The sequence below is a fragment of the Nerophis lumbriciformis genome, linkage group LG26 (assembly GCF_033978685.3).
Source record: "Nerophis lumbriciformis linkage group LG26, RoL_Nlum_v2.1, whole genome shotgun sequence".
NCBI lineage: Eukaryota > Metazoa > Chordata > Actinopteri > Syngnathiformes > Syngnathidae > Nerophis > Nerophis lumbriciformis.
Window position 1 is genome coordinate 37,009,138 of NC_084573.2, and position 23,286 is coordinate 37,032,423.

The 23,286-nt window shown below is 38.2% G+C and overlaps 1 protein-coding gene across 1 annotated transcript in view; it reads left to right on the forward strand.

The window, feature by feature from the left end:
- LOC133623675 (adenylate cyclase type 8) overlaps positions 1-23,286 on the forward strand; it is an 81,323-nt gene that overhangs the window by 31,319 nt on the left and 26,718 nt on the right. The window contains exons 9-17 of the mRNA XM_061986956.1: positions 753-990; positions 11,330-11,500; positions 11,575-11,675; positions 11,738-11,939; positions 17,433-17,525; positions 17,593-17,753; positions 19,761-19,842; positions 19,914-20,072; positions 20,207-20,353. Of these exons, the coding sequence (XP_061842940.1) occupies positions 753-990; positions 11,330-11,500; positions 11,575-11,675; positions 11,738-11,939; positions 17,433-17,525; positions 17,593-17,753; positions 19,761-19,842; positions 19,914-20,072; positions 20,207-20,353 (1,354 nt within the window). The remainder of the gene's footprint in view (positions 1-752; positions 991-11,329; positions 11,501-11,574; positions 11,676-11,737; positions 11,940-17,432; positions 17,526-17,592; positions 17,754-19,760; positions 19,843-19,913; positions 20,073-20,206; positions 20,354-23,286) is intronic.

A 23,286-nucleotide genomic window follows, 5' to 3' on the forward strand; every position in this document is an offset into this window, starting at 1 on the left:
ATTTCACCATGTACCAAATGAAATAGCTTCAAGGTCGGTAATGTTGCGTTTTGGACCAGTTGTTCCTCCCAGGGAATTCAAGTCACAAGTCGCTCCCAAGCTCTTTACGACACTTAAAGCTGAGTTGAAAAACCACCAGAGACAGAATAGGTATTTTGTAATATATTGGCAAAGCTTTGCAGATATATTTTTGAGACCAGTCCAGCATAGAACATTCTATCGCGCCGCCAAAATGGTCTGCCCCCCGAAACACCCTCTCCCCCCTTAAGTCCCTGGCAGTTCTCTGTCTCTAGCCAAAACAAATGCTTATTATCGCTCCTTCTTACATTCCAAAGCCTCAAGGTTAACACACACAGTTTACTTGGAGACAGAGCAGCAAGAGAAGAAATGGAAAACACGAGTTGTTTTCAAATATGACTATGAAAAAAAAGAAGTACAACTTAAATTCGGATATATGTAAATATCTGCCTCCGACAGTAAGCACAAACAAAATGATTCCGTACATTAGACGCAGCGGGTTACAAGGCGCACTGTCGAGTTTGAGAAAATGAAAGGATTTTAAGTGCGCCTTATGTTCCGAAAAATATGTTTTTTAAATATATATTGACTTGCTAGGGTACCTGTTATTGTGCATGTAAACATCGCTAGAATAAATATAAGAAGACTTATCTTCTTACCGTATTGAATATTTGAGTCAATGCGGTATTCTGCCAATTTAGCTCCCGTTCAGTGCAAATGTTTCCCTTCAACAGGCGAATCCACATCTCCAAGGCAACCCTGGACTGCCTGGAAGGGACCTACAAGACGGAGGATGGACGAGGAGGAGACCGCAATGACTTTCTGCGGCGACACAACATCGACACCTTCTTCATTTGTCCTCTGGCGGCGGACAGACATGAAGACAACCACGACGAGGCCCCCAAAGTCCAGAAAACAAGTCGAGCTTGTAGCCAAGAAATTCCATTCGGGAGCGCCATAGACATGAAAAGTGTAAGTAAGTCACAGGTGTATATATAATACGGACAGGCTAGCCTCCTCCGACCTCCGAGGACAAAGCTACCAGTCTATGGAACGCTCTCCCTGACCACCTGAGGGCACCACAGACTGTGGATGCTTTTAAAAAAGGCTTAAAACCCCTTCTTTTTTTTAAAAAAACCTTTTTTAGATATATGCATACTAGTTCTAGCTATGAAGCTATCTTTTTATTTTATTTTTTTAATACACTCTAGCACTTTTGTAGTGCTTTTTACAAATAAAATCTATTATTATTATTATTATTATAATATGCATCAAAAAAGTACCGTATCTAGCTCCATTTTCACAGAAAAAACATACATGCACTGTGTGCAGCTGCATATCTTTTCAACTTTAACATTTTCTAATAATGCAACAAATATTATATTATCATATATTCCACACATTTATTGGTTCAAATAAAAAGGAATACTTGAATATTTGATTGATTTATGATTTCAAAGCAAGTAATCCATGAAAATGTACACTGTAAAAATGACAATAGATTTTATAGTAAAACACTGGCATCTCAGTCCCTAGAATTTTATGTAATACTTTGATACCGTTTTTCGATTTACAGTTATACACTGTGAAGGAAAACAACTGTTGATTTTACAGTAAAAAAAAAAAAGAAAAAAAAAAAAAGAAAAGACAGGCAGCTCAGTTGTCAGAATTTTTAATGTAAAAAAAAATTTTGTACTGTTTTTTTTTTTTTTTTCATTTACAGTAACACACTGTAAAAGCAACTGTGGATTTCACGGTTTGAAAAAAACTGGCAGCTTAGTTGCCAAAATTTTATTTAAAAAAAATCAGTGGGTACCGTTTTCCCATTTACAGTAATCTACTGTCAAAAAACTAAACAAAAAACTGTAAAATTTTACAGTAAAAAACAGTGGTGCTGTTTTTCCATTTACAGTAATCCACTGTCAAAAAAACACAAAAAAACTGTAGATTTTACAGTAAAAAAACGACAGCTCAGTCAACAGAATTTTACTGTAAAAAACAGTGGTGCCGTTTTTCCATTAACAATAATCCACTGTGAAAACAAACAAAAAAACTTGTAAATTTTACTGTAAAAAACAGTGGTGCTGTTTTTCCATTTACAGTAATCCACTATAAAAAAAAATTACAATCATAGTTTTTTAAGTAAAAAAAAATACATGGCAGCTCAGTCACCAGAATTTTACTGTAAAAAAAAAGTGGTACCGTTTTTCCATTTACAGTAATCAACTATAAAAAAAAATTGAATCATAGTTTTTAAATTTAAAAAAACCTGGCAGCTCAGTCACCAGAATTTTACTGTAAAAAAAAAGTGGTACCGTTTTCCCATTTACAGTAATCCATTGTCAAAAAACAAAACAAAAAACTGTAGATTTTACAGTAAAAAACAGACAGCTAAGTCACCAGAGTTTTACTGTAAAAAAAACAGTGGTGCCGTTTTTCCATTTACAGTAATCCACTCTAAAAAAAAAATTACAATCATAGTTTTAAGTTAAAAAAAAAACTTGGCAGCTCAGTCACCAGAATTTTACTGTAAAAAAAAAGTGGTTCTGTTTTTCCATTTACAGTAATCCACTGAAAAAACTAACAAAAAAAACCCTGTAGATTTTACAGTAAAAAACTGACAGCTCAGTCACCAGAATTTTACTGTAAAAAACAGTGGTGCCGTTTTTCCATTTACAGTAATCCACTGTCAAAAAATTAAACAAAAAACTGTAGATTTTACAGTAAAAAAAAAAGCGACAGCTCAGTCACCAGAATTTTACTGTAAAAAACAGTGATTCTGTTTTTCCATTTACAGTAATCCACTGTCAAAAACTAACAAAAAAAAACCTGTAGATTTTACAGTAAAAAACTGACAGCTCAGTCACCAGAATTTTACTGTAAAAAACAGTGGTGCCGTTTTTCCATTTACAGTAATCCACTGTCAAAAAATTAAACAAAAAACTGTAGATTTTACAGTAAAAAAAAAAGCGACAGCTCAGTCACCAGAATTTTACTGTAAAAAACAGTGATTCTGTTTTTCCATTTACAGTAATCCACTGTCAAAAACTAACAAAAAAAAACCTGTAGATTTTACAGTAAAAAACTGACAGCTCAGTCACCAGAATTTTACTGTAAAAAACAGTGGTGCCGTTATTCCATTTACAGTAATCCACTGTAAAAAAAATTACAATCATAGTTTTTTAAGTAAAACAAAACCTGGCAGCTCAGTCACCAAAATGTACTGTAAAAAAAAAAAGTGGTACCGTTTTCCCATTTAGAGTAATCCACTGTCAAAAAACTAAACAAAAAACTGTAGATTTTACAGTAAAAAAAACAACAGCTCAGTCACCAGAATTTTACTGTAAAAAACAGTGGTGCCGTTTTTCCATTAACAATAATCTCAAAACTAAAAAAATGACAATAGATTCTTCGGTTAAAATAAGTTGCCAGAATTTTACCGTGAAGAAAACTGTGGTACTGTTTTTCCACTGTAAAAAAACAACTACCGTAGATGTTACAGTAAAAATAACTGGCAGCTAAGTTGCCAGAATATTACTGTAAAAACAAGTGGTACTGTTTTTCTGTTGACAGTAATATGTTGTAAAAAAAAAAAAAAAAAAGTGGTACCGTTTTCCCATTTACAGTAATCCACTCTAAAAAAAAAAATGACAATCTTAGTTTTTTAAGTAAAAAAAACCTGGCAGCTCAGTCACCAGAATTTTACTGTAAAAAAAAAAAAAGTGGTACCGTTTTCCCATTTACAGTAATCCACTGTCAAAAAACTAAACAAATTTTTTTTAGATTTAACAGTAAAAAAATGGCAGCTCAATCACCAGAATTTTATTATAAAAAACAGTAATCCACTGAAAAAACTAACAAAAAAAACCCTGTAGATTTTACAGTAAAAAACTGACGGCTCAGTCACCAGAATTTTACTGTAAAAAACAGTGGTGCCGTTTTTTCCATTTACAGTAATCCACTGTAAAAAAAAATTACAATCATAGTTTTTTAAGTAAAACAAAACCTGGCAGCTCAGTCACCAGAATTTACTGTAAAAAGAAAAAGTGGTACCGTTTTCCCATTTACAGTAATCCACTGTCAAAAAATTACAATCATAGTTTTTTAAGTAAAAAAAAACCTGGCAGCTCAGTCACCAGAATTTTACTGTAAAAAAAAAAAGTGGTACCGTTTTCCCATTTACAGTAATCCACTGTCAAAAAACTAAACAAAAAATGTTAGATTTTACAGTAAAAAAAACGGCAGCTCAATCACCAGAATTTTATTATTAAAAAAAAAAAACAGTGGTTCTGTTTTTCCATTTACAGTAATCCACTGAAAAAACTAACAAAAAAAACCTGTAGATTTTACAGTAAAAAAACTGACAGCTCAGTCACCAGAATTTTACTGTAAAAAACAGTGGTGCCGTTTTTCCATTTACAGTAATCCACTGTAAAAAAAATTACAATCATAGTTTTTTAAGTAAAAAAAACCTGGCAACTCAGTCACCAGAATTTTACTGTAAAAAAAAAAAAAGTGGTACCGTTTTCTCATTTACAGTAATCCACTGTCAAAAAACTAAACAAAAGTTTTTAGATTTTACAGTAAAAAAAAAACGGCAGCTCAATCACCAGAATTTTATTATAAAAAACAGTGGTTCTGTTTTTCCATTTACAGTAATCCACTGAAAAAACTAACAAAAAAAACCCTGTAGATTTTACAGTAAAAAACTGACAGCTCAGTCACCAGAATTTTACTGTAAAAAACAGTGGTGCCGTTTTTCCATTTACAGTAATCCACTGTAAAAAAAAATTACAATCATAGTTTTTTAAGTAAAACAAAACCTGGCAGCTCAGTCACCAGAATTTACTGTAAAAAGAAAAAGTGGTACCATTTTCCCATTTACAGTAATCCACTGTCAAAAAATTACAATCATAGTTTTTTAAGTAAAAAAAAACCTGGCAGCTCAGTCACCAGAATTTTACTGTAAAAAAAAAAAGTGGTACCGTTTTCCCATTTACAGTAATCCACTGTCAAAAAACTAAACAAAAAATGTTAGATTTTACAGTAAAAAAAACGGCTGCTCAATCACCAGAATTTTATTATAAAAAAAAAAAACAGTGGTTCTGTTTTTCCATTTACAGTAATCCACTGAAAAAACTAACAAAAAAAACCTGTAGATTTTACAGTAAAAAAACTGACAGCTCAGTCACCAGAATTTTACTGTAAAAAACAGTGGTGCCGTTTTTCCATTTACAGTAATCCACTGTAAAAAAAATTACAATCATAGTTTTTTAAGTAAAAAAAACCTGGCAACTCAGTCACCAGAATTTTACTGTAAAAAAAAAAAAAGTGGTATCGTTTTCCCATTTACAGTAATCCACTGTCAAAAAACTAAACAAAAGTTTTTAGATTTTACAGTAAAAAAACGGCAGCTCAATCACCAGAATTTTATTATAAAAAACAGTGGTTCTGTTTTTCCATTTACAGTAATCCACTGAAAAAACTAACAAAAAAAAACCCTGTAGATTTTACAGTAAAAAACTGACAGCTCAGTCACCAGAATTTTACTGTAAAAAACAGTGGTGCCGTTTTTCCATTTACAGTAATCCACTGTAAAAAAAAAATTACAATCATAGTTTTTTAAGTAAAACAAAACCTGGCAGCTCAGTCACCAGAATTTACTGTAAAAAGAAAAAGTGGTACCATTTTCCCATTTACAGTAATCCACTGTCAAAAAAATTACAATCATAGTTTTTTAAGTAAAAAAAACCTGGCAGCTCAGTCACCAGAGTTTTACTGTAAAAAGAAAAAGTGGTACCGTTTTCCCATTTACAGTAATCCACTGTCAAAAAACTAAACAAAAAATGTTAGATTTTACAGTAAAAAAAACGGCAGCTCAATCACCAGAATTTTATTATAAAAAAAAAAAAACAGTGGTTCTGTTTTTCCATTTACAGTAATCCACTGAAAAAACTAACAAAAAAAACCTGTAGATTTTACAGTAAAAAAACTGACAGCTCAGTCACCAGAATTTTACTGTAAAAAACAGTGGTGCCGTTTTTCCATTTACAGTAATCCACTGTAAAAAAAATTACAATCATAGTTTTTTAAGTAAAAAAAACCTGGCAACTCAGTCACCAGAATTTTACTGTAAAAAAAAAAGTGGTACCGTTTTCCCATTTACAGTAATCCACCGTCAAAAAACTAAACAAAATTTTTTAGATTTTACAGTAAAAAAAACGGCAGCTCAATCACCAGAATTTTATTATAAAAAACAGTGGTTCTGTTTTTCCATTTACAGTAATCCACTGAAAAAACTAACACAAAAAAACCTGTACATTTTACAGTAAAAAAACTGACAGCTCAGTCACCAGAATTTTACTGTAAAAAACAGTGGTGCCGTTTTTCCATTTACAGTAATCCACTGTAAAAAAAAATTACAATCATAGTTTTTTAAGTAAAAAAAAATACATGGCAGCTCAGTCACCAGAATTTTACTGTAAAAAAAAAAGTGGTACCGTTTTCCCATTTACAGTAATCCACCGTCAAAAAACTAAACAAAATTTTTTAGATTTTACAGTAAAAAAAACGGCAGCTCAATCACCAGAATTTTATTATAAAAAACAGTGGTTCTGTTTTTCCATTTACAGTAATCCACTGAAAAAACTAACACAAAAAAACCTGTACATTTTACAGTAAAAAAACTGACAGCTCAGTCACCAGAATTTTACTGTAAAAAACAGTGGTGCCGTTTTTCTATTTACAGTAATCCACTGTAAAAAAAAATTACAATCATAGTTTTTTAAGTAAAAAAAAATACATGGCAGCTCAGTCACCAGAATTTTACTGTAAAAAAAAAAGTGGTACCGTTTTCCCATTTACAGTAATCCACCGTCAAAAAACTAAACAAAAAATGTTAGATTTTACAGTAAAACAAACAGCAGCTCAATCACCAGAATTTTATTATAAAAAACAGTGGTTCTCTTTTTCCATTTACAGTAATCCACTGAAAAAACTAACACAAAAACCCCTGTAGATTTTACAGTAAAAAAAACCGACAGCTCAGTCACTAGAAGTTTACTGTAAAAAACAGTGGTGCCTTTTTTCCATTTACAGTAATCCATTGTAAAAAAAATTACAATCATATTTTTTTAAGTAAAACAAAACCTGGCAGCTCAGTCACCAGAATTTTACTGTAAAAAAAAAAAAGTGGTACCGTTTACCCACTTACAGTAATCGACTGTCAAAAAAACTAAACAAACATTTTTAGATTTTACATTAAAAAAACGGCAGCTCAATCACCAGAATTTTATTCTAAAAAAACAGTGGTTCTGTTTTTCCATTTACAGTAATCCACTGAAAAAACTAACACAAAAAAACCTGTAGATTTTACAGTAAAAAACTGACGGCTCAGTCACCAGAATTTTACTGTAAAAAAACAGTGGTGCCGTTTTTCCATTTACAGTAATCCACTGTAAAAAAAAATTACAATCATAGTTTTTTAAGTAAAACAAAACCTGGCAGCTCAGTCACCAGCATTTACTGTAAAAAAAAAAAAAAAGTGGTACCGTTTTCCCATTTAGAGTAATCCACTGTCAAAAAACTAAACAAATTTTTTTAGATTTTACAGTAAAAAAACGGCAGCTCAATCACCAGAATTTTATTATAAAAAACAGTGGTTCTATTTTTGCCATTTACAGTAATCCACTGAAAAAACTAACACAAAAACCCCTGTAGATTTTACAGTAAAAATCTGACAGCTCAGTCACCAGAATTTTACTGTAAAAAACAGTGGTGGCGTTTTTCCATTTACAGTAATCCACTGTAAAAAAAAATATACAATCATAGTTTTTTAAGTAAAACAAAACCTGGCAGCTCAGTCACCAGAATTTACTGTAAAAAAAAAAAAAGTGGTACCGTTTTCCCATTTACAGTAATCCACTGTCAAAAAAAACTAAACAAAAAATTTTAGATTTTACAGTAAAAAAACGGCAGGTCAATCACCAGAATTTTATTATAAAAAAACAGTGGTTCTGTTTTTCCATTTACAGTAAACCACTGAAAAAACTAACAAAAAAAAAACCTGTAGATTTTACAGTAAAAAAACTGACAGCTCAGTCACCAGAATTTTACTGTAAAAAACAGTGGTGCCGTTTTTCCATTTAAAGTAATCCACTGTAAAAAAATTACAATCATAGTTTTTTAAGTAAAAAAAAACCTGGCAGCTCAGTCACCAGAATTTTACTGTAAAAAAAAAAAAAAAAGTGGTACCGTTTTCCCATTTACAGTAATCCACTGTCATAAAACTAAACAAAATTTTTTAGATTTTACAGTAAAAAAAACGGCAGCTTAATCACCAGAATTTTATTATAAAAAAAAGTGGTTCTGTTTTTCCATTTACAGTAATCCACTGAAAAAACTAACACAAAAACCCCTGTAGATTTTACAGTAAAAAACTGACAGCTCAGTCACCAGAATTTTACTGTAAAAAACAGTGGTGCCGTTTTTCCATTTACAGTAATCTACTGTAAAAAAAATTACAATCATAGTTTTTTAAGGAAAAAAAAACCTGGCAACTCAGTCACCAGAATTTTACTGTAAAAAAAAAGTGGTACCGTTTTCCCATTTACAGTAATCCACTGTCAAAAAACTAAACAAAATTTTTTAGATTTTACAGTAACAAAACGGCAGCTCAATAACCAGAATTGTATTATAAAAAACAGTGGTTCTGTCTTTCCATTTACAGTAATCCACTGTAAAAAAATTACAATCATAGTTTTTTAAGTAAAAAAAAACACTGAAAAACAGCTCAGTCACCAGAATTTTACTGTAAAAAACAGTGGTGCCTTTTTTCCATTTACAGTAATCCACTGTAAAAAAAATTACAATCATAGTTTTTTAAGTAAAACAAAACCTGGCAGCTCAGTCACCAGAATTTACTGTAAAAAAAAAAAAGTGGTACCGTTTTCCCATTTACAGTAATCCACTGTCAAAAAACAAAACAAAAAACTGCAAAAATTGTACAGTAAAAAACAGTGGTTCTGTCTTTCCATTTACAGTAATCCACTGTAAAAAAATTACAATCATAGTTTTTTAAGTAAAAAAAAACACTGAAAAACAGCTCAGTCACCAGAATTTTACTGTAAAAAACAGTGGTGCCTTTTTTCCATTTACAGTAATCCACTATAAAAAAAATTACAATCATAGTTTTTTAAGTAAAAAAAAATACATGGCAGCTCAGTCACCAGAATTTTACTGTAAAAAAAAAAGTGGTACCGTTTTCCCATTTACAGTAATCCACCGTCAAAAAACTAAACAAAAAATGTTAGATTTTACAGTAAAACAAACAGCAGCTCAATCACCAGAATTTTATTATAAAAAACAGTGGTTCTCTTTTTCCATTTACAGTAATCCACTGAAAAAACCAACAAAAAAAACCCTGTAGATTTTACAGTAAAAAACTGACAGCTCAGTCACCAGAATTTTACTGTAAAAAACAGTGGTGCCGTTTTTCCATTTACAGTAATCCACTGTAAAAAAAAATTACAATCATAGTTTTTTAAGTAAAACAAAACCTGGCAGCTCAGTCACCAGAATTTACTGTAAAAAAAAAAAAGAAAGTGGTACCGTTTTCCCATTTACAGTAATCCACTGTCAAAAAAACTAAACAAAAATTTTTAGATTTTACAGTAAAAAAAACGGCAGCTCAATCACCAGAATTTTATTATAAAAAACAGTGGTTCTGTTTTTCCATTTACAGTAATCCACTGAAAAAACTAACAAAAAAAAACCCTGTAGATTTTACAGTAAAAAACTGACAGCTCAGTCACCAGAATTTTACTGTAAAAAACAGTGGTGCCGTTTTTCCATTTACAGTAATCCACTGTAAAAAAAAATTACAATCATAGTTTTTTAAGTAAAACAAAACCTGGCAGCTCAGTCACCATAATTGTACTGTAAAAAACAGTGGTGCCGTTTTTCCATTTACAGTAATCTCAAAACTAAAAAAATGACAATAGATTCTACGGTTAAAAAAAGTTTACAAAGTTGCCAGAATTTTACCGTGAAGAAAACTGTGGTACTGTTTTTCCACTGTAAAAAAAACAACTACTGTAGATGTTACAGTAAAAATAACTGGCAGCTAAGTTGCCAGAATATTACTGTAAAAACCAGTGGTACTGTTTTTCTGTTGACAGTAATATGCTGTAAAAAAAAAAAAAAAGTGGTACCATTTTCCCATTTACAGTAATCCACTGTAAAAAAAATTACAATCATAGTTTTTTAAGTAAAAAAAACCTGGCAGCTCAGTCACCAGAATTTTACTGTAAAAAAAAAAAGTGGTACCGTTTTTCCATTTACAGTAAGCCACTGTCAAAAAACTAAACAAAATGTTTTAGATTTTACAGTAAAAAAAAATGGCAGCTCAATCACCAGAATTTTATTATAAAAAACAGTAATCCACTGAAAAAAACTAACAAAAAAAAACCTGTAAATTTTACAGTAAAAAACTGACAGCTCAGTCACCAGAATTTTACTGTAAAAAACAGTGGTGCCATTTTTCCATTTACAGTAATCCACTGTAAAAAAAATTACAATCATAGTTTTTTAAGTAAAACAAAACCGGGCAGCTCAGTCACCAGAATGTTACTGTAAAAAACAGTGGTGCCGTTTTTCCATTTACAGTAATCCACTGTCAAAAAATTAAACAAAAAACTGTCGATTTTACAGTAAAAAAAAAAAAGCGACAGCTCAGTCACCAGAATTTTACTGTAAAAAACAGTGGTTCTGTTTTTCCATTTACAGTAATCCACTGTAAAAAACTAACAAAAAAAACCCTGTAGATTTTACAGTAAAAAACTGACAGCTCAGTCACCAGAATTTTACTGTAAAAAAACAGTGGTGCCGTTTTTCTATTTGCAGTAATCCACTGTAAAAAAAAATTACAATCATAGTTTTTTAAGTAAAACAAAACCTGGCAGCTCAGTCACCAGAATTTACTGTAAAAAAAAAAAAGTGGTACCGTTTTCCCATTTACAGTAATCCACTGTCAAAAAACTGTAGATTTTACAGTAAAAAACCGACAGCTCAGTCACCAGAATTTTACTGTAAAAAACAGTGGTGCCGTTTTTCCATTACCGATAATCTCAAAACTAAAAAAATGACAATAGATTCTTAGGTTAAAAAAAGTTAGTTTTTTTTAAATCATATTACTGTCAACAGAAAAACAGTACCACTACCTTGTGAGAGCAGGCAGATTTCCAATGAGTTTGACTCTATTGGTGTCATCGTCCTCCTCCACTGATCCCATCAACATCATATTTCCTTACAGATCTTGGCCTCGTTCACCAACGGATCATTACCCAACATCTGGTCGTCTACCTCCAAGCAGATCAATGAACGCATCAATCATGCCATCGAGCTTCGCAGCAGTGAGCGCATGCATCAGGAGCACATCACTCCGCTCTCTCTGGTCTTCAAAGACGCACACATCGAGGAGAAGGTGTGGACGTATTTAGACGACCTTGCAAACATTTCTCAATGCTGACTTCCAATTCTCCTTTGTGGCCGCCGTAGTTTTCCCAGATGAGAGATGAAATGTTCAACTCCAACCTGGTCTGTTCCTTCATCATGCTCCTCTTCGTCATGGCTGCCCAGGCGCTCATCTCCGCTCCCAGGTGAGAAGAGACCAACACAAGCTGACGGTTGATAACAAACCTCTTTTGTCTTCTCCCGGCAGGTTGTTCCCAGCCATCCTCCAGTTCTCCCTGTTCCTGCTCACCTACACGCTGCTGCTGCTGCTGGTGTTAGCTGAGGAGTTCCGCTGGTGTCCAGCTCAACTGCAACAATTCTGCTGCTGGATCCATGAGAACAACAGCGCTCGCAGCATTCTCACCCTCCTCGCTATTGTCATCAACTTTGGCTTAGCCTCCATGAACATGGTGAGACCCCATGTCGAGCGCTCAGTGTCATTAGCTGCTCATGAACCGGAATAATAGGACCAATAATAGGACCAACAATGTTGGTAGCTGCCAATGAACTGGAATAATAGTACCAACAATGTTGGTAGCTGCCAATGAAAGGGAATAATAGGACCAACAATAGAACGAACAATGTTGGTAGCTGCCAATGAACTGGAATATTAGGACCAACATTGTTGGTAGCTGCCAATGAACCGGAATAATAGGACCAACAATGTTGGTAGCTGCCAATGAACCGGAATAATAGGACCAACAAAGTTGGTAGCTGCCAATGAACCAGAATAATAGGACAACCAATGTTGGTAACTGCCAATGAAAGGGAATAATAGGACCAACAATAGAAGAAACAATGTTGGTAGCTGCCAATGAACTGGAATATTAGGACCAACAATGTTGGTAGCTGCCAATGAAAGGGAATAATAGGACCAACAATAGAACGAACAATGTTGGTAGCTGCCAATGAACTGGAATATTAGGACCAACATTGTTGGTAGCTGCCAATGAACCGGAATAATAGGACCAACAATGTTGGTAGCTGCCAATGAACCGGAATAATAGGACCAACAAAGTTGGTAGCTGCCAATGAACCAGAATAATAGGACAACCAATGTTGGTAACTGCCAATGAAAGGGAATAATAGGACCAACAATAGAAGAAACAATGTTGGTAGCTGCCAATGAACTGGAATATTAGGACCAACAATGTTGGTAGCTGCCAATGAAAGGGAATAATAGGACCAACAATAGAACGAACAATGTTGGTAGCTGCCAATGAACTGGAATATTAGGACCAACATTGTTGGTAGCTGCCAATGAACCGGAATAATAGGACCAACAATGTTGGTAGCTGCCAATGAACCGGAATAATAGGACCAACAAAGTTGGTAGCTGCCAATGAACCAGAATAATAGGACAACCAATGTTGGTAACTGCCAATGAAAGGGAATAATAGGACCAACAATAGAAGAAACAATGTTGGTAGCTGCCAATGAACTGGAATATTAGGACCAACAATGTTGGTAGCTGCCAATGAAAGGGAATAATAGGACCAACAATAGAACGAACAATGTTGGTAGCTGCCAATGAACTGGAATATTAGGACCAACATTGTTGGTAGCTGCCAATGAACCGGAATAATAGGACCAACAATGTTGGTAGCTGCCAATGAACCGGAATAATAGGACCAACAAAGTTGGTAGCTGCCAATGAACCAGAATAATAGGACAACCAATGTTGGTAACTGCCAATGAAAGGGAATAATAGGACCAACAATAGAAGAAACAATGTTGGTAGCTGCCAATGAACTGGAATATTAGGACCAACAATGTTGGTAGCTGCCAATGAAAGGGAATAATAGGACCAACAATAGAAGAAACAATGTTGGTAGCTGCCAATAAACTGGAATATTAGGACCAACAATGTTGGTAGCTGCCAATGAAAGGGAATAATAGGACCAACAATAGAAGAAACAATGTTGGTAGCTGCCAATGAACTGGAATATTAGGACCAACAATGTTGGTAGCTGCCAATGAACCGGAATAACAGGACCAACAATGTTGGTAGCTGCCAATGAACCGGAATAACAGGACCAACAATGTTGGTGGCTGCCAATGAACCGGAATAATAGGACCAACAATGTTGGTAGCTGCCAATGAACCAGGATAATAGGACCAACAATGTTGGTAGCTGCCAATGAACTGGAATTATAGGACAAACAATGTTGGTAGCTGCCAATGAAAGGGAATAATAGGACCAACAATGTTGGTAGCTGCCAATGAACTGGAATATTAGGACCAACAATGTTGGTAGCTGCCAATGAACCGGAATAATAGGACCAAAAAAGTTGGTAGCTGCCAATGAACCAGAATAATAGGACAACCAATGTTGGTAGCTGCCAATGAACCGTAATAATAGGACCAACAATGTTGGTAGCTGCCAATGAAAGGGAATAATAGGACCAACAATGTTGGTAGCTGCCAATGAACTGGAATATTAGGACCAACAATGTTGGTAGCTTCCAATGAACCGGAATAATAGGACCAACAATGTTGGTGGCTGCCAATGAACCGGAATAATAGGACCAACAATGTTGGTAGCTGCCAATGAACCAGGATAATAGGACCAACAATGTTGGTAGCTGCCAATGAACTGGAATAATAGGACAAACAATGTTGGTAGCTGCCAATGAACTGGAATAATAGGACAAACAATGTTGGTAGCTGCCAATGAAAGGGAATAATAGGACCAACAATGTTGGTAGCTGCCAATGAACTGGAATATTAGGACCAACAATGTTGGTAGCTGCCAATGAACCGGAATAATAGGACCAAAAAAGTTGGTAGCTGCCAATGAACCAGAATAATAGGACAACCAATGTTGGTAGCTGCCAATGAACCGTAATAATAGGACCAACAATGTTGGTAGCTGCCAATGAAAGGGAATAATAGGACCAACAATGTTGGTAGCTGCCAATGAACTGGAATATTAGGACCAACAATGTTGGTAGCTGCCAATGAACCGGAATAATAGGACCAAAAAAGTTGGTAGCTGCCAATGAACCAGAATAATAGGACCAACAATGTTGGTAGCTGCCAATTAACCGGAATAATAGGACCAACAATAGGACCAAGAATTTTGGTAGCTGCCAATGAACCGGAATAATAGGACCAACAATGTTGGTAGCTGCCAATGAAAGGGAATAATAAGACCAACAATAGAACGAACAATGTCGGTAGCTGCCAATGAACTGGAATATTAGGACCAACAATGTTGGTAGCTGCCAATGAACCGGAATAATAAGACAAACAATGTTGGTAGCTGCCAATGAAAGGGAATAATAAGACCAACAATAGAACGAACAATGTCGGTAGCTGCCAATGAACCGGAATAACAGGACCAACAATGTTGGTAGCTGCCAATGAACCGGAATAACAGGACCAACAATGTTGGTGGCTGCCAATGAACCGGAATAATAGGACCAACAATGTTGGTAGCTGCCAATGAACCAGGATAATAGGACCAACAATGTTGGTAGCTGCCAATTAACCGGAATAATAGGACCAACAATAGGACCAAGAATTTTGGTAGCTGCCAATGAACCGGAATAATAGGACCAACAATGTTGGTAGCTGCCAATGAACCGGAATAACAGGACCAACAATAGGACCAACAATGTTGGTAGTTGCCAATGAACCGGAATAATAGGACCAACAGTAGGACCAACAATGTTGGTAGCTGCCAATGAACCGGTATAATAGGACCAACAATGTTGGTAGCTACCAATTAACCGGAATAATGGGACCAACAATAGGACCAACAATTTTGGTAGCTGCCAATGAACCGGAATAATAGGACCAACAATGTTGGTAGCTGCCAATGAACCGGAATAACAGGACCAACAATAGGATCAACAATGTTGGTAGTTGCCAATGAACCGGAATAATAGGACCAACAATGTTGGTAGCTGCCAATGAACCGGTATAATAGGACCAACAATGTTGGTAGCTACCAATTAACCGGAATAATAGGACCAACAATAGGACCAACAATTTTGGTAGCTGCCAATGAACCGGAATAATAGGACCAACAATGTTGGTAGCTGCCAATGAACCGGAATAACAGGACCAACAATAGGATCAACAATGTTGGTAGTTGCCAATGAACCGGAATAATAGGACCAACAATAGGACCAACAATGTTGGTAGTTGCCAATGAACCGGAATAATAGGACCAACAGTAGGACCAACAATGTTGGTAGCTGCCAATGAACCGGTATAATAGGACCAACAATGTTGGTAGCTGCCTATTAACCGGAATAATAGGACCAACAATTTTGGTAGCTGCCAATGAACCGGAATAATAGGACCAACAATGTTGGTAGCTGCCAATGAACCAGAATAACAGGACCAACAATAGGACCAACAATGTTGGTAGCTGCCAATTAACCGGAATAATAGGACCAACAATAGGACCAAGAATTTTGGTAGCTGCCAATGAACCGGAATAATAGGACCAACAATGTTGGTAGCTGCCAATGAACCGGAATAACAGGACCAACAATAGGACCAACAATGTTGGTAGTTGCCAATGAACCGGAATAACAGGACCAACAATAGGACCAACAATATTGGTAGTTGCCAATGAACCGGAATAATAGGACCAACAATAGGACCAACAATTTTGGTAGCTGCCAATGAACCGGAATAATAGGACCAACAATGTTGGTAGCTGCCTATTAACCGGAATAATAGGACCAACAATTTTGGTAGCTGCCAATGAACCGGAATAATAGGACCAACAATGTTGGTAGCTGCCAATGAACCAGAATAACAGGACCAACAATAGGACCAACAATGTTGGTAGCTGCCAATTAACCGGAATAATAGGACCAACAATAGGACCAAGAATTTTGGTAGCTGCCAATGAACCGGAATAATAGGACCAACAATGTTGGTAGCTGCCAATGAACCGGAATAACAGGACCAACAATAGGACCAACAATGTTGGTAGTTGCCAATGAACCGGAATAACAGGACCAACAATAGGACCAACAATATTGGTAGTTGCCAATGAACCGGAATAATAGGACCAACAATAGGACCAACAATTTTGGTAGCTGCCAATGAACCGGAATAATAGGACCAACAATGTTGGTAGCTACCAATTAACCGGAATGATAGGACCAACAATAGGACCAACAATTTTGGTAGCTGCCAATGAACCGGAATAATAGGACCAACAATGTTGGTAGCTGCCAATGAACCGGAATAACAGGACCAACAATAGGACCAACAATGTTGGTAGTTGCCAATGAACCGGAATAATAGGACCAACAATAGGACCAACAATTTTGGTAGCTGCCAATGACCCGGAATAATAGGACCAACAATGTTGGTAGCTGCCAATGAACCGGAATGATAGGACCAACAATAGGACCAACAATTTTGGTAGCTGCCAAGGAACCGGAATAATAGGACCAACAATGTTGGTAGCTGCCAATGAACCGGAATAACAGGACCAACAATAGGACCAACAATGTTGGTAGTTGCCAATGAACCGGAATAATAGGACCAACAATAGGACCAACAATTTTGGTAGCTGCCAATGAACCGGAATAATAGGACCAACAATGTTGGTAGCTGCCAATGAACCGGAATAACAGGACCAACTAAGCTGAGCTAAGATGAGTTGGACACACCTGCACCATGGAGATGCAACAGTAAAATTAAACCCTCAATTGATGTATAATCTTTACCTAAGTGGCTATTTTTAGCTCATTAATTTGTCTCATTTTGATTTGGGACTGTGGAACACGTCTGTGCTTATTTACCTTTTTTTTTAAAAAAGTGCCAACTTCACTGGTTTTGGGTTGTGTACATTAAAACAAGAAATACTCAATTATAATAACCAATACAATTAATAGGAAAGAAAGTAAAAGTGTTTTTTTGTACTGCAGGTGTGTTGCATCGTGACGGACAGAGAAGAGTCTAATGTGTCGGGCAGAGACAACATATCTTCACGCTCACTCACTTTGTGTACATTCCCAGAGGTAATCAACACTTTTGACCATTATGAGTGTTGCAACTCCCAAATCCACTGTTTCTTTACCTATGCAGGTGTTTGTGTTGAGCGGCGTGATCGCCATGGTGACGTGCGCTGTGTTTCTACGTCTCAATTCGCTGCTGAAGCTGGCTGTGTTGCTGCTGGCGGTGGCCGTCTACTCCTACCTCATCCACCTGGCCTTCCTCTCCTTTGCACGCCATGACATGCTGCACAGGTCAGACCATAAAAAGGAATGGTTATTTCCATTCCTTACCAGGCCTTCAAGGAATTAGCACTGTGGGGTTCGTTCCAATTCACGCAAAATCCCCGCGAATAATCAGATCAGATCAGATAGGTCTTTATTGTTATTGCACAAGTACAACGGAACTATGTTTTCAGCACAAACCCGTTCAAGATAAGACAAACAAACAGTGTACAGGGTTACAGAACAGGAACGCTGATGGGTCGCCACAAGGCGCCTCGTAAAAGACGGGAAAAAGGTAAAACGCTGCGGAAAAAAATGAGTAAACAAATACAATCTAGACTGGACTCCTAAGGGGGTCTAGTCTGAAGTGGGAAAAAACGTCCATGCAATGCACACATAAACATGTTACATTTAATCACGACAACTCGCAACAGAGGGTGGAGGAGTTGGGGCCCTGGAGGTCGACTGCTGCTATGAAGCGCTGCCAGCCGTCCATCAACCCGAGGGGAATAATACCTGAGATTTATATAGCGCTTTTCTAAGTACCCAAAGTCGCTTTACATGTAGAACCCATCATTTATTCACATCTGGTGGTGGTAAGGTACTTTCATAGCCACAGCTGCCCTGGGGTAGACTGACGGAAGCGTGGCTGCAATTTGCGCCAACGGCCCCTCCGACCACCACCTGTCATTCATCATTCAATTCACCGGGGTGAGTGGCACCGGGGGCAAAGGGTGAAGTGTCCCGCCCAAGGACACAACGGCAGCGATTTTTGGATGGTAAGAGGCGGGGAGCGAACCTGCAACCCTCAGGTTTCTGGCACGGTTGCTCTACCCACTACGCCATGCCGCCCCCAACCAAAACAAACGATGGTGAATGCGTGGGGTGGGGGATGGGGGGTGTGTGCGTGTGTGCCCAATTGTCTTGGGTGTGATGATGTAATGTTTTTTATAGACTGAGGCCGATCTGCAAAAGTTCGACTCCAGGTGTCGTTGAGGAGGGAGGGAGGTCAAAAGCGTCCATCATTGAGGTGTCCTCGGGGGGTGTTTTTTCAGAGCAGCCTGGTCCTGTTTCCACAGCGTCAAGGCCATTCGAGGGAGTCAAATCGTAGATTAGGATGTTTGTTTTCCGCGAGCAGACAAAACAATGACTTGTCTGTTCTATTCGCCCATGCTGGGTGCTTTCAAATTCAATTCAATTTTCCTTTTCAGCAAGCTTCTCCATGATGTGATCCATCTTGCGATTCAGTTCAGAAATCGCCGCAGTCTGTGTTCCCACAGCCCTGCCCAAACCATCCATTGCGACGAACAGCCTTTGGGCTCCTTGAGTGGCTGCCATCGTCTTACGAATTTGACGATACACTAGAGCAATAATGCGCAGCCTCGCAACTTTATCCAATGCCCTCAACTCCCCAATCAGCGTTATTTTCCCAAATCGAACTTGTCTTTGAGCGGCGTTCAAATGCGCACGTCAATTGTCTGATCAAAACTTGTGTTTTGTTTCTTGTGTAGACGAAGCAGGAACAACAACATGTAACAATATATCGGCTCTTAATTACTCAAACAATACAATTGTCATTGTCCCGCATAGCTCAAACCTACTTCTGGTTCCCGTCTAATGCGCAAAGCCTTCTGAGTAATGTAGTACATACTGGCTCCTCTCCATGTGTTGATGTGTTTACTCTGAGCTGACAGAGCTTCTCACCCTATCTCTAAGGGAGAGCCCCGCCACCCGGCGGAGGAAGCTCATTTGGGCCGCTTGTACCCGTGATCTTGTCCTTTCGGTCATAACCCAAAGCTCATGACCATAGGTGAGCATGGGAACGTCGATCGACCGGTAAATTGAGAGCTTTACCTTCCGGCTCAAGCTCCTTCTTCACTACAACGGATCGGTTCAATGTTAAAGCCTCAAAATATTGCAACTTTTCGAAAAACCTGCCGCCAATTCAGGCATTTTTTTAGGCCGCGGCCGTCATAACAAAGCTCATGAAATCCTGGAGGGACTGACTAACTGATCAGATCATTCCACGGGCCACAGGTCTCACTACGTCAGGAGGAAGTGGATCGCCATTCTTCTCCTGGTCATGTTTATTGTTGCTGTCTTCTACAATGGACGCCAGGTACTTTCGCCATCTCTACATCTTCTGGGTCGCCGGCAATGGACGTAATGCGTTTGCCCTTCTCCTGTCAGTGGGAGGCCACCGCCAGGCTGGACTTCCTGTGGCGTCTGCAGGCCCAGCAGGAAGTGGAGGACATGAGGGAGCTTCGGGAACACAACGAATGTCTTCTGCACAATATTCTGCCCGTGCACGTGGCCCGACACTTCTTGGAGCGCAGCAAGAACGATGAGGTGCAGACAAATACTGATCACTATAGACTTGTTTGCCATATTTCCGTGCGAGATCAATGCTGAGGATAATGCTGTTGTACTGAAACCAATCAACCCTGTCACAGCTTACAGATCAATCCATGTTTTCTTTGTAGGAACTCTACTCCCAGTCATATGATGAAGTGGGAGTCATGTTCGCTTCTGTTGCTGGCTTTAACGAGTACTTTGAGCAAAAAGAGGTCCGACATGAAGGTGTGGACTGCCTACGACTGCTCAATGAGATCATCGCTGGCTTTGATGAGGTAACGCTTGATAGTGATGTGACTTGTTGACAATCATCTGGACAAAATATGTAAGAAAAATAACTGGAGACTGCTGCACAGACAGCCCCCTACACGATAGGATAGTATAGGACTTTATTGTCATTGCCCAACCAGTCTACATGTGCTTTGTGGACTTGGAGAAGGTATTCGACCGTGTCCCTCGGGAAGTCCTGTGCAGAGTGCTCAGAGAGTATGGGGTATCGGACTGTCTGATTATGGCGGTCCGCTCCCTGTACGATCAGTGTCAAAGCTTGGTCTGCATTGCCGGCAGTAAGTCGGACCCGTTTCCAGTGAGGGTTGGACTCTGCCAGTGCTGCCCTTTGTCACCCATTCTGTTCATAACTTTTATGGACAGAATTTCTAGGCGCAGTCAAGGCGTTGAGGGGATCCGGTTTGGTGGCTCCAGGATTAGGTCTCTGCTTTTTGCAGATGATGTGGTCCTGATGGCTTCATCTGGCCAGGATCTTCAGTTCTCACTGGATCGGTTCGCAGCCGAGTGTGAAGCGACTGGGATGAGAATCAGCACCTCCAAGTGCGAGTCCATGGTTCTCGGCCGGAAAAGGGTGGAGTGCCATCTCCGGGTTGGGGAGGAGACCCTGCCCCAAGTGGAGGAGTTCAAGTACTTCGGAGTCTTGTTCACGACTTGCGGAAGAGTGGATCGTGAGATCAACAGGCGGATCGGTGCGGCGTCTTCAGTAATGCGTACGCTGTATCGATCCGTTGTGGTGAAGAAGGAGCTGAGCCGGAAGGCAAAGCTCTCAATTTACCGGTCGATCTACGTTCCCATCCTCACCTATGGTCATGAGCTTTGGGTTATGACCGAAAGGACAGGATCACGGGTACAAGCGGCCCAAATGAGTTTCTTCCGCCGGGTGGCAGGGCTCTCCCTTAGAGATAGGGTGAGAAGCTCTGTCATCTGGGAGGAACTCAAAGTAAGGCCGCTACTCTTCCACATCGAGAGGAGCCAGATGAGGTGGTTCGGGCATCTGGTCAGGATGCCCCCCGAACGCCTCCCTAGGCATGTGTTTCGGGCACGTCCGACCGGTAAGAGGCCACGGGGAAGACCCAGGACACGCTGGGAAGACTATGTCTCCCGGCTGGCCTGGGAACGCCTCGGGATCCCCCGGGAAGAGCTGGACAAAGTGGCTGGGGAGAGAGAAGTCTGGGCTTCCCTGCTTAGGCTGCTGCCCCCGCGACCCAAAGATGGATGGACGAATGCATGCATAAGTACAACGAAACTTTGTTTTCAGCACAAACCCGTTCAAGATTAGACAAACAAACAGTGTACAGGGTTATAGAACAGGAACGCTGATGGGTCGCCAAAGGCGCCCGTAAAAGATAAGAAAAAGGTAAAAAGTTGGGGAAGAAGATGAGTAAAAAAATACAATCTAGACTGGGCTCGCTACTTTAAACATGACTATGAATAAAGAAATAACTCTTAAACATATGTGCATTCTCCACAAAACACACAGAGACTGAGTTAGGGTTAGGTTAGTGTTGAGGTAGAGCAGGCCTGGGCAATTATTTTTGACTCAGGGGGCGGGGGCCAAATTTACAGAATTGTGTCTGGGGGCCGGTATATCTATTTTTAGGAACACTAATACAAAACCTCGCAATAATGTCTGATTGAATGCTAAAACACGTTATGACAGACCGCCTTAAAAACGGAATGGAATTAAACATTTTTTTTACTGAATGAGACACCCAGAATGTACATGAAAATAAAGAATGTGGGATTTACATTATTAACTATGATTGATAAAACACTGAATATTGACAACATATGAACGTCACACCCCCTCTCCATCCACATATTTTACAAAAACGCAACAAAAATGCAACAAACAGTGAAATATGAACGCGAAGGGTAAAAAATAAATCTACCTACGATCTGATACATCACCAAGCTTTAGAACTTTGTTGTGAAAATCTCCTTCCACGTCTGTCCCTGACACCCACATTTCAGGCTGACACTCTGTGGAAACGCTCCCCACCCACACTGCTTGGTGCCTCGTCTGCAATGCTGTGACTTACATTACCATAGTAACTAATTAGATTACCATAGTAACTAATTAGATTACCATAGTGACTAATTAGATTACCATAGTAACTAATTAGATGACCATAGTAACTAGTATATCGTGCAAAAGCGCAGATTCCAACCATTGAAAGACTTTGTATAGTTGAAGACTTACGGTCATTAGAAAACATCACTGCACATCATAATGGCAGCTACACTTTATAAATAATAATAATAATAATAATTAATAATAAAAATAATACTTTTATTTAACCTAACTTAACTTTATACAAAAGCAGATTGCTTTTGATGGTTTTATTTTTAACACTGTCTTACACTACACTTCCTGATGTACAATACAATGCAAAAATGTCAATTTCTGCACAGGGTTAATTTAAAGTTTATCCTGCATCCTCTTTAAAAGTCCAACATTTTCCCCCGTCAGATTTGGACAACCATCTGTTGTCACACCTGCCAGCTTGTCCCATTTCAGTCCAAACACGCATTTACCTATGCATTTACCTGTGGTTGTCCCTTGTAATTGACTGCATGGCTGCCAGCTCCTCCGTGCTTTGAAAGTCTGCAGTTATCCCACGTAAGAAGATGAGCAGCTGGGCGGTGTTAAGTACATCACAGCTCTCATCCAAAGCCAGCGAAAACAGTCAAAGTCGGCCGTTCTGTTCTTCAGCTGAAGCTCCAAGTTCCAGGTGTTGTGCCGGATAATGCACCCCCGCCGTAGAATGCACCCCCTGACGGGAGTGGTATATCAACTAAAGCCCACACTTAAAGTGTCCACGTGCAAGATTGAATCTATTTAAAAAAGTTATTTAATAAGAAGCCAAAAGTGCAAAAACAATAATGTTCGTGTTGGAGGAGTTGTGAATGAATGAAA